Source organism: Vespa crabro, chromosome 6 (genome assembly GCF_910589235.1).
Source record: "Vespa crabro chromosome 6, iyVesCrab1.2, whole genome shotgun sequence".
NCBI classification, from domain to species: domain Eukaryota; kingdom Metazoa; phylum Arthropoda; class Insecta; order Hymenoptera; family Vespidae; genus Vespa; species Vespa crabro.
The window spans coordinates 2,344,502-2,356,838 of record NC_060960.1 but is presented as its reverse complement, the minus strand read 5'-3'; the positions used below and the strand labels follow the sequence as shown (position 1 = coordinate 2,356,838).

Below are 12,337 nucleotides of genomic sequence, written 5' to 3'. Positions count from 1 at the left end.
AACTCCCTTCAGGAATAATAATTTCTTTTCGAGTTTTTTTTTCTTTTCTTTTCTTTTCTTTTTATTCAATTTTTTCTTCTATCTCTTTATTTTATTATTATTATTATTATTATTATTATTATTATTGTTATAATTACCATTATTACTATTATTATTACTAATATTATTATTATTATTACTATTTATTTATTTTATTTTGATTAAACTTACCCTCGAGAACTCTGACACATTCCGTATGATTCGGATAAGGATTCGGATAATTCGGACTGTAGAATTCTCTCTTAGCTTCGTCGCCGATTAGAAATTTCTCGCATTTGTCTGCGGCGTGTCTCATTTGACGACGTCGAAATATGTCGTCCCTTGACGATGATAATAGCATCGACGTGGTTGTCGTCCTAGAGAATATTTCTGTTGATATTCCTCGACTCTCCGTAGTTGGGACTATCTGTAGAAATTTATGAAAAAACGTTTCGGTAATAAAAATTTTGAAGGGGAAAATAAAAGATGTAGAATTATTTTGATGTGTATATTAATTTATTAATTAATTGATTTAATTGTCAACTGGGAAAGAGATTGGAATAGAGTATTTCATGATTAATCAAAGATCGAGAATCGCCAGTATGCTTTTACCATTACATTATGTAAAATCTATCGAATGGATGAACTTGCAATCTACCAATATACGAATGTCAGGTCATTAATTAAACTCGAATTGGAGGAAGCTATGTACGATAGGTATATCGATAGTGTTAAATTATAGATATTACCATGAGTTTGCCTTATTGGTAACGGTTATAGCTCGATATTGTCGAGCCTCAGGTGCAGCACGATATATATATATATATATATATATATATATATATATATATATATATATATATGTATATATATATACATGCATATGTTATACACACGCGTGTATCTATAATAGCTATTACGTATTGCCAAATGATTATTTAGTAGAAGATGTTTGAGTATTTTATTCTTGAATATTTTTAATGAATTTTACGTGCAACATTCAAACTCAAGAAGGCACGTTTCTATTTTTCTTTCCTATTTACTTTATTTTTTGTTATTTCTTAGATCAGTCATGAGAGAAGGAATAAAGAATGTCCAATAGCACGTATACAGCCTACTATTCAGAGACTTCGAGAGCTTATATGCAGCTTTATTTACACGAATAAAAGTCATTCGATAAGAGTTTAAGATTTACGAGAGTACATCGATACCAACTTTCAAGAACTCTTTCAACTATTTCATTTTTCAATCGCGCTTGAACGTTTTATGGAAATGGCAAATTTTTCTTTGCGAACTCTTGACTCGAACGAACTTTTCTATTTATTTTCCTGTCGACCATTTATTATTATTTTCTTATTTTGTATTATTCATTAACGAATATACTTGTCATGAGAAGAGATAGCAATTTCTTTTTCTTTTTCTTTTTCTTTTTCTTTTTCTTTTTCTTTTTCTTTTTCTTTTTCTTTTTCTTTTTCTTTTTCTTTTTCTTTATAACGAATATATTCATTATGCAAAAAAGTAATTACCTCTTACCATTTGAATTAGAATTTTAGTGGAAACTAAAGAATATTCGTAAATTTATTTCAATAAAATTTATTTAACATCGTCAATCATAATATTAAAAGAAATTATGTTATTGATGAATTACTGTAACATGATATCACATGAATATTTAAGTAATTGTTTATACTTTTATTTTTTATTTTACTATTATATATAGTAATAAGTTAATAATATACTAATAATATAATACTATTAATAATATAATAATATAATACTAATGTATAAAAAATAAAAACTAAAAACGAACTTACGTCGGCAATCGTAGAAAAGATCGGCATGTTTTTTGAAATTTTTGACGTTTCTTTTATCGATATTCTAGAAACGTCGAAATTTTTGGATGATTCGGTGACAGAATATTCGGGACGATTTCTCAAAGACGAGAAAGAGCTCGATTCATTCGAAAGGTAATTTTGGATTGTCGTTTGCGTCTTTTCCGAGTTTTCCTCTAGCATCTTCCTTGAAGATCCATGAGCCAATCCGAATGTTTGTGTGCTACCGTCGTTGCTCCAGGGTGTCGTTTTAAAAATTCTATGGAGAGTTCTTTCAGAGGATGACGAAATCGACATCGAGGACGAGGACATCGATGAAGATGATGATAAGATGGAACGTGACGATCTATTTGTAGATTTACTTCGTCCGTGAACGTAAAAAATGGAATCTTTTCTCTCCTGCGTCGACTCTGCGGATGCTCCGGCAACTAAAACATATAAAAAATTTTTTTATGTATTTAAAAAGAATCTAAAAATTAATCAGATAGATCGTTATTAATTATATATAAAAATTATCATTATAATTTGACATTTATTATAACGATTAAATTTTTTATATTTCTAATTAATTAACTGTTTATATTTGAAAAGATTCGAAAACATTATCGTACGATAATTTTTATTTAGAATTTCTGTCTCCTCAAGTATTATATTTATTTTTTGCATTTTATTGGACTGCTCGATATTTTACATATAATCTGTTATTCAACTTAAGCTGCTCAAGTTCGAAACGGAAAGCAATATACGATTGTTAATTTGAAATGAAGGTAAGAGGTCGAAGAATACGATTCAGACCGCGTTGTCCGATCCCATTAGCGATGCAAGATTTCCCCTTGGCTAAGCTGTTTGAAAAGCTTCTTGGCCACTGACAAATCTCAAAATTGAAAAAAAGAGAAGGAGAAAAAGAAAAGAGAAAGAAGAAGGAAAAATTATATTAAATTCGTCCTTGAAAAATTAATATTTTAATTTTATATCGTATTATTTATTTTTGTTCGTTTGAATTATTTTAAAAAATTACTTATACTATTTCATTGTCTCTTTTCACATTATTTAAGATACTGATGTTCTTATATGAATGTCTAATAATTTTATATGGTTTATATATATATATAAACTGCAAATAAAAAATATAATAAAGCGCAAATTTTGTGGAGATTATTATTTACTAAGACAATAATTACGATATTTATAGTTTAAATCACGTAAAAATTCTGCAAATGGAAACAAATTTAGTTAATTTCTGATTATCTTATCATATTCCTTCAATATTTTTTTTTCTATTTTCTCTCTCTTTCTATCTTTATTACATTATTTATTTTATCGTTAACCTCCATTTTTTGTCTTTTCTTCAATAGTTTTTCATTCGTAATGTTTCGTAGCAACACGCACATGGCAAATCCAGTTTCGTGTATGGCGGACGTACAAGTGAATTGAATTTCGAGCGATTTTCAGAGAAATTTCGTCGTACGTGGACGTGGATGGACAAGTTCATGTTTTTCCCTATAAAATTTTTATTCTCAAAGCAAATCCTAGAGATTTTTCTGCCTGTATATATTCTCCCTTTACTATATTAAAATATTTATATTCGATCGCGAATAATTTCGACGATGATTTACAATTATTTTTAATTTTTCGATTCCGTCACTGATTTTATTTCAGATGAAAAGAGTTCGCATTATTGAACACCTGATGGATGTGAGATAATTCTTCAAAATGTTGCCTGTGTATGTGTTCAAATCGGCATCACATTCGATACGAATTTTCACGTCTCTTTTGCTATCGTTTGGGGATAGATTGAATATGATAAAAAAGAAAAAAAAAGAAAAAAAAAAGAAAAAAAAGAAAAAAAAAAGAAAAAACAGTTCTGTCCTGTTGAACCGATGAAACTTTTGTCAGTACATTTTTCTCGGCATTGTTGGTTTTACCAGGGGTGATAAAAGTTGCTGAAAAATACGTTGCGTGTTAAGCGAAACACAGAGAGAGAGAGAGAAAAAGAAAGACTGTATTGTTCGTTGAAAATATGATTTTTGTTTCTTTTTTCTTTTTTTTCCTTTTAATCATCAAATTGGATGCGATACGTTCAAAGACTCCATGTTATATATTTTTTATAATGTTTTTTAATTAATCATTTTGTTTTTTACAGGTAATACAAATATTGTCATTTTGTCAGTCTCATTTCGTAAAACAAATAACCGAGTTAATATTTCATTTATGAAATATCCTAATAAAAACGTAAATATGGCTTTTATTGGCATGTAATTCGTCAAATTCCAATAAATTTTTTCGGTAATAAACTTTAAATAACCAAAATTCCTATTTCTTTGAATACGTCTATTGAATATTTCTATTGAAATGCGACAGTTCCATCCAATTTTTATACACCATTCGTAAGATAATAGAACGTGGATTATTAATCATTTAATCTGAATAGATCTTATATAGCTTTAATAATACAGACAAAGATTTCGTAATATAAAGGAATTTTTTTGGTTTACCTCTTTTTTTTTTTTTTTTTTTTTTTGAAAGAGATTGCATTCTCTAGAATAATTTGCTTGAGTATTTTCATATACTCGTAACTTTTTAAACTTCTCATCATAAATTCACGTCCTGTAACTTTAAAGTTTATTACGATAGATCGATCGTACTTATTCGATAGAACTGGACATTATTATTCTTATATAAAAATTTGATCGACGATATAAACGAAGATAGAACGAACTTTATTTCTAGCGATAGAAATTGTTTCTCACAAATGAGATATTAAAAAATGAACATGGAAGTATATAAGAGACACAAATCACATATATTACATTTTCCCATTTCTTTCGAAGGCGATAACTTTATTTAATTTTCAAAGGCGACGATTCGTCGTTTAATATATCAAAAGATTACTTTCTTCAATTTTAAGTCGAGTAGCCTTTGATGTCGAGGATCTTGGATCTTTCTAAGAATCAGATGAAACGTGAAGAGAGAAGAAGAAGAAGAAGAACAAGAAGAATAAGAAGAACAAGAAAAAGAAGATGAAAAAAAAAGAAGAAAAAGAAGTAGTAGTAAAAGTGGAAGGGAGTTAAGAACGTTGGTAAAGACGAGAGGGAAGACTCGTCTCGAACTTTTGAATTGGAGCCTTATGAAAGTTTCCTCTTCAATTTTAGCTTATGCTCTTCTCGTCTTCGGTACGTGAACCACTTTTTGCAGGGTGTTCACTCAGAGAAAAAAAAGTAAAAAAAAAAGAACTATCGAGAGCAAACTTTTGGGCTAATATTTCTTGATAACTTCTTTAGACACCTGAAGCTATGCTAAGTGACGATAACACGAATAATCCGAAGTCCTTAAAAAAAAAAAAAGAAGAAAAGGAAGAAGAAAGGACGAACGAATTATTATTATCAGAATAGTATCGATGCTTCATTCGAGTTGGAAATAAAAATATATGATATAACAATGTTTATAAAAATCGTTCGATTTCTTTTATCTTTTACATTGATTTTCTTAGGATAAGTTAGTGATGAAGTGATGTTAGTTAGGATAACCAGTCACGATTCTAAATTTGCTGAAGTTTTTTCTGAATAAGAAGAAGAAGTAGGTATTTTCAGATAGCAAACAGTTATCTTACTTGAGATGCAAGTCATGTTTAGACAGCTAGTTTCTGAGGCCACTAACGATACCGAAGATTTACATTCGTACTCCAGAAACAAATCAAATCTCGGTCTAGCTAGCCATTTGAATTCACCTACATAAGTTGGTATCTAACCTTGTGTATATCTATCTCTCTACGCTCTACTCTCTACTCTCTACTCCCTCTCTCTCTCTCTCTCTCTCCCGCTCTCTCTCTCTCTCTCTCTCTCTCTCCCGCTCTCTCTCTCTCTCCCGCTCTCTCTCTCTCTCCCGCTCTCTCTCTCTCTCTCTCTCTCTCTGCCGTTTTCCTTTGCTTTCCGTAACTTCGATAGTATAACTTCAGCCATTCCTCTCAGTTCTTTTGTATTTTCCAATAAATTTTCTTCTGTTTTTCTTCTCTTTACGAAAGTATGAAATTTTTCCTTATAATAGTGTTGCTCTATGAAAATTTTATCTCATTTTACTTGTGATATTGTAATTTTTTCGAAAAGTTCTTTCTTATTTGTCTCCTACACGTCTATGTATCTATCTATATCTATTTATATATATATATATATATGTGTGTGTGTGTTGTTTTTTAAGCTTTAATTTCAACTTCTTTTTGTACGAATCGTACTTCGAAAAATATGATCACGATAAATGCGTTATTTGTCATTCTTTTGGATTATCTATTCTTTTGGATCGTTTTGTGGAGAAAAAGTATGATTCTCAATATACGCTTTCGATCAATAGGAATTAATTGATCGAATGCTTTAAATTACACATCTATTTGTTTCATTGAAAACGTATAGAACAAATCGCGTCACACTGTAGGCCATTTCGCATTTATCATTCTCACGTTGTTCGTACCAACACGTCCATTCATTGCCACGGCTTTTACTCATCTGTCAATCTAACGTAATTCCATTTTCCTTTTACATTCTTTTTCTTCTTTTTCAAGGATTTCTTTATTTTCTTCGCACGTAGTTGCACTTTCATTGAGGCTACGAGAGAAAACTTCGAGATCGATCGATAGTAATTACAACTTAGAGAAAATTTTATTTCAGAACCTTCTTTCTTTTTATCTTAATTTAGAAGAAAATGGAAAAAGAGAATGGAAGATCTAACCGTTTGTCTCTTTATTTTTAATAAAAGTTCTTGCTACATTTATAACGATATAAAAATTTACGTAAGAAAAATCTGAATTGTAAGTTCTTACGTTTCACTTATTACTGTAATATATAAAGTTAATACCTTCATTATCGTTACTATAATTATCGTTATTATTATATTATACTATATTATTACTATTATCATTATTATTATAAAATGTAAGTACGATCGTATGGTATAATTCGATTAATTTTCCAACGTCCCATCCCAACATCTCTCAATGGTCACAACCTTTCCTTCCATAGATTAATCTTTCCTCAATTACTTTTCCTACTTCCTTTTTCCGCAAAATCCTAATCATACGTATTCAATTAAACCTAAAATATCATAATAAATCAATATTAATAGTTATTATTATCAATCATATTTAATGACTCCAAAACAAAATCTACTTCCAACTCATTATTTCAATTAATTCGTAAAACGAGATACGTACAATTTGTAAATTTTTCTTTTTCAATTTTTTTTTTTTAAATTGGCAAAGAAAAATAAATCACGAAGCTTCATCGTCTTTTAGTCGTTGTCGTCGTCGTCGTCGACGTCGCCGTCGTCGTTGTTGCGTTGAAAGATTTCTTGTCTCGACAATTTTCCAAGTAGGAAAAGAGAACGTTTTTAAATAGACAAGCAAAAGAAAAAAGAGAAAAACTAACATTAAAAGTTTGTATGTACAAGGAAGGGAGATAGCAAGATCATAGCAGTTGAGTTATACCTTACGAAATTATGAAATTAGCTATTTGAATATATGTGAATACGTTTGAAAATACGGTTAACTTTTTTAATAAGTAACGAATTATAAAAGGAAAGTTATAGCGATAAAAGGACTCATAGTAGTTAATTACGTCACGTTCATTATCAGAACGTAAACGTAAAAACAGATTTAAAGGTGGACATCAAATATTATGTGTAGTATTTAATATTTCGTATTATTTATGGATATTTACGGATTTTAACCGGAACGAATAAATTCAAAAACAAGAAACTTAAATCTTGAAAGTATGTTAAAAGCGAATGAATGAATGAATGAACGAATGAATGAGCGAAATATTGATGTAGTAAATACCGTTTACCTTCGTCCATTATTCGTTTAGCTTTGTTCACTCCAACGAATGTCGGTAACGAGATAAAATTGTTATTCTTCGTTAATATTCCCAGGTTCCTTCCTTATCTTTCAACATCCCAGTCATTTATATCCCACGGAAGATTACTTCATTATTAGATTAATAAGGCACATCATTCATTACGTTCACCCTTATTCGTAATCAGGGAGGTTCGACTAATGATACCGTTGGGACCATGTTTCTCAACTTTTTATCATTATCTTAAGATAATGAAATGTATCTTCCTGTTTTTTTTTTCTTTTTCTTTTCCTTTTTTTTTTTGTTAAATCGATAAATTCTCGAGCGATGATTTTATTTAACGATAGATACCTTATTATTTTAAGATAACCTATTATTTATTTTACTTATTATTTACTTATTATTTCAAGATAACCTATAATTTATTATTTTTTTATTAACACTAGCATGAATGATCCTTGATGACAAATTACGATATATTATATTAATATTCAACGTATTTTATTATGCAATGTTATAAATATGCAACAATTTAATTTTTTATAAAAAAAAATTATGACAATGTAATTTTACTGTTACTAGTGCTTTAATATCTATTTAATAATTGGTATAATATTTTCGTGTTTTAAATTTCTACAATAACAAAAAATCATGGGTTGAAGAGAACGTTTATTCAACGATTCGAAACACTCGTAAAAATTGTTTTATTCTCTTTAATAAAGTAAAAAAAAAAATATATATATATATATACATACACTCCAGAATCGAAAACAAAATCATAACATAACGTATAGTACTTTGTCTCCCGGGCTTCGGATGCTATTTGTTCGACAGAGTTCTAGTCAGGTCGTTGATAGGAGTTGCCCAAAACGTGAAAGAGTAACCTGCTCACGTCAGGAGAAACACCAATGATGAATCGGAAAAGTTTCATAGCGGATATCCTACGGGATATCGAAGTGCCAGTCCACATACATATCGATATAATCCCTAACTCTACGAAACAGACACATATAGAAAAGTCGTGTCCGATCAACAAATGTAGGTATTCTCCCGAAAAAAAGTCGATTTTTCTTAAGCTTTTATTGAATGATCATTCATAATGATTAATGTACGAAACGAATTTCTTTATATAGTAATACCGGTCATAGTATTTCTATATGGTATCTTAGAATTTTTATATTAAAAAATATGTCGATTATTATCGATGATTATCAATGTATTTGTTTATGGGTTAAAATCATTTTTTTTTCTTTTTAATACTGATCAGAATACATCTATCATGAATCTTATATATTTACATTTTACTATTTATTACGTTTTTACAGATTAATAATAGACAATGTTACCGAGAATTAAAATTTTATTAATGTATAATATGCATAGATAAGAGTTATGTCTGATCTCTCAACATTTTCAAATATGTCGAACAGTTTATGATTCTTACTCATGCGGAAAAAGATCAAGTCAAGCAATATTTGGCATTTCTCCATAACATGATTATTTGTTTGCGAATCCTCGCTCCTATCCGGTTATACAGAATTTCGAATCTTTTACGAGTAGAGTTTTTCAATAACTCGATCTGTGTTAAAACGCATGTTGGTTTTACGTTTTTCTTTCACGAATATTAATTACAATAAATTTAACAATGAATTTAACTGCATATAATGCACCATCAAACGTTTCATTTTGCATTGCAATTAGTATTTAACGTTTAATTAAATGTATCTAATCGACTTTATATATAATATAATAATTATATATAATCGACTTCTTTTCATATTATACTATTTTGAATAGCAATTCTATAATAGTGTGATATATTGATCTCGTTATAAAACGAAATAATAACTATAGAAACAAACAAAAAAGCAATTATACATATGTATCTATCGTTTTAATCTATTCGTGTAATAATATTAATCCTGATGTCAAAAAATGTAGAAGTTAAATAGTTTTTAAGAACTAATATAAAAATAATATTTCTAACAAAAAAAAATAATGATCGGGAGACAGAGAGAGACAGCGAGAGAGAGAGAGAGAGAGAGATAGGGAGAGAGAGAAAAGATTATTATCTTCCTACATCTATTTCTTCTTCGTAATAATCATTACCACATTCGTATAATTTATTATTTTTCTATAATCTAATGTAAGATACATAAATCTATATTTTATCCGTCAATATCCCATTATCAGTCGATAAAGTAATACCCGTCAAATTTGTCAATGGATGTTCGGAGATGTTTCAAACATTTAGCCGATTTGACAGGCATCAAACTGAAAAATAACGTTCACATATGAAAACAATAGATGGAGAAAAAGAAGAAATAAAAAAAAAAATAAAAAAAAAGGAGAAATTTATCTCGATGGAAATATCAGTTGTGTACGTCGAATGCTAGTCGGTAGAACTGCGAGGGTTGAATTTCTTTGAATGTGTGCTCGTCATTGGGATAGTACGTAGAAAATGCGCGTGCGTGTGCAATGCATACAACGTTCCAACACATTCTCGCTTGTGAGCATTCATCCCGTATGCTCTTGCACGCGGCCTTAGATCCCATTGGTACGCATGAGAAATCCACGGAGAATTCCATTTTCTGTGCTGCTCAGGAATGAGTACCCTTCAGAATTGTCATCGTAAAAAGCAAAAAGCAAGAGAGAGAGAAAGAAAAAGAGAGAGAGAGAGAAAGAAGGAGAGAGAGATAAAGAGATAGATAAAGAGAGAGTGAGAAAGAAAGAGAGAAAGAGAGAGAGAGAGGGAAACAGAGAGAGAGAGAGAGAGAGAGAGAGAGAGAGAGAGAAAGAAAGAGAAATAGAAAGAGATAAAGAGAGAAAGAAAAAGAGAGAAAAGGAAAAAGATCAGACAATACAGGGCGTATCTCGAGCACACGCTCGATTGAGATCAAACAATGGATATCTGCATATAAAAAAGAATCCCCCTTTGGAGCTCGTCCAGCTTATACATTCCTGAAATTTTCATAAGGACTGGAAGACTTTATACCACGTCTTTCATTGACAATTATAATTAATTATGATATTGAGATGTAATCATGATAATCATAATAAGCCTATTCTACTTAATACAAATTATTGTAGTTAATATTTATGCGTAATTATTTAAAAGACATATTTGCATGCAGTGCGCCTAGTTATTCAAATTGATGTATTAATAAGAGAAAGAAAAAAAAAAGAAACAAATTATTTGCAAAAAGATATTTTAAACACATGCAATAGATAGACGAGAAGTTATTTTTTCTTCTGTTTTTTTTGTTTTTTTTTTTTTTAATAAATATATCTCGAACGACAGAGCGAGAAATTAGGGGATTTATATATCTGAAAATGATACGAATGAATTAACGACGTTAACAGTTTCTTCCGTTTGAGTTTTAACGGCGACAATTTATGAATGAGAGGCGTGCAGATTTTATATAAACGCAGCTAGAGTTTCAAGAGACAATAAATTGGTACGACATCGCGTTATGGTATTCATGTTGGATCATAAACTTACTGCAACGATGACCACGGACAAAAAAGTATTTCATTTCATGGCGATTTTATGAAATGAAATCGCGTTTTCTTCTTTACTTTCGTGTTTCGCGAAATTTTTGCAAGCTACGCGAATCCGAAAGAGTGGATTTTTCTCATTAGAAGTAAAATTCTAGCTTCCATTGCGAGCGTAAATTCTGAATTTTTATGTTCAAAGTAGATCAAACGAAATGATGAAAATACTACATTCGTTAATCCTTTATGCTTGATATTTTTTTTATTTTTATTTGTAGATCTTTACAGAAGCAAAGACAATTAATAATTATACACATTAATTAATAATAATAAATATAATAGTGACACAATCTATATATAATCCAATAGCAATATATATATATATACATATATATATATATATATATATATATATATATATATATATATATAACAATAATTGTTTTGATAAATTATTTTATCTTATTTCGAATTATATTCATAAAAATATAAGCTATAAATATTATTTATAAAAAATCAAAAAGCTAATTGATATCGCATATTACGATAATAACAAAATAAGAAAGAAGTTTTAATGGTAGACTATTATTTCTAACTCCCATATTTAACAGAACAATCGAGGATAAAGTAAGTAAACGTACCTACACAAAAAAAGATCAAACGACTTGTAGGCGAAAAAAATGATATATGCGCTCTACGAACTTGCATAGAAAAGCACGGTTAACGTTCGGTTGCACGCCCAAGAAAAAAAAAGGAAAGAAAAAGGTCCAATTTCTTGTCGATGCGAAAAAAAGATCAAAAAGATGGGGGAGGGACAATTTATAGCAAGCCAACTTTGCTAGCGAAGCTCGTGTGTCTTGCTAAAGGCTTTCCATCTCTCTCTCCTGTCATAAATCTCGACAGAACATCATTACTCACGCTTCAGGTCAATGGCAAACCTTTCCTTTTCTTCAACTTCCTCTTCCTTTTTCCTCAAACAGGAACTCGGAGAGAAGGTTGTTCCTCGAACGTTTAAGTAACTTCCCCTCTCCTTGTTCTCCCTGAATCGCAAAGTTCACTTTTCATTAACTTTCCTTCGTAGATTCAGGAAGGAACGTTTAAGGAAATCGACGATTTATAATTTAACGTGAAAATAAGAAGATTCTTGATGAA

The 12,337-nt window shown here is 29.7% G+C and overlaps 1 protein-coding gene across 2 annotated transcripts in view; it reads right to left on the bottom strand.

The window, feature by feature from the left end:
* Positions 1 to 12,337, bottom strand: part of LOC124425106 — a 106,802-nt gene that overhangs the window by 36,882 nt on the left and 57,583 nt on the right. For both annotated transcript variants that reach the window (XM_046964983.1, XM_046964984.1), the window contains exons 3-4: positions 1,833 to 2,278; positions 211 to 445 (exon numbers count right to left, since the gene is read on the bottom strand). In XM_046964983.1, coding sequence (XP_046820939.1) covers positions 211 to 445; positions 1,833 to 2,278 — 681 coding nt within the window. The remainder of the gene's footprint in view (positions 1 to 210; positions 446 to 1,832; positions 2,279 to 12,337) is intronic.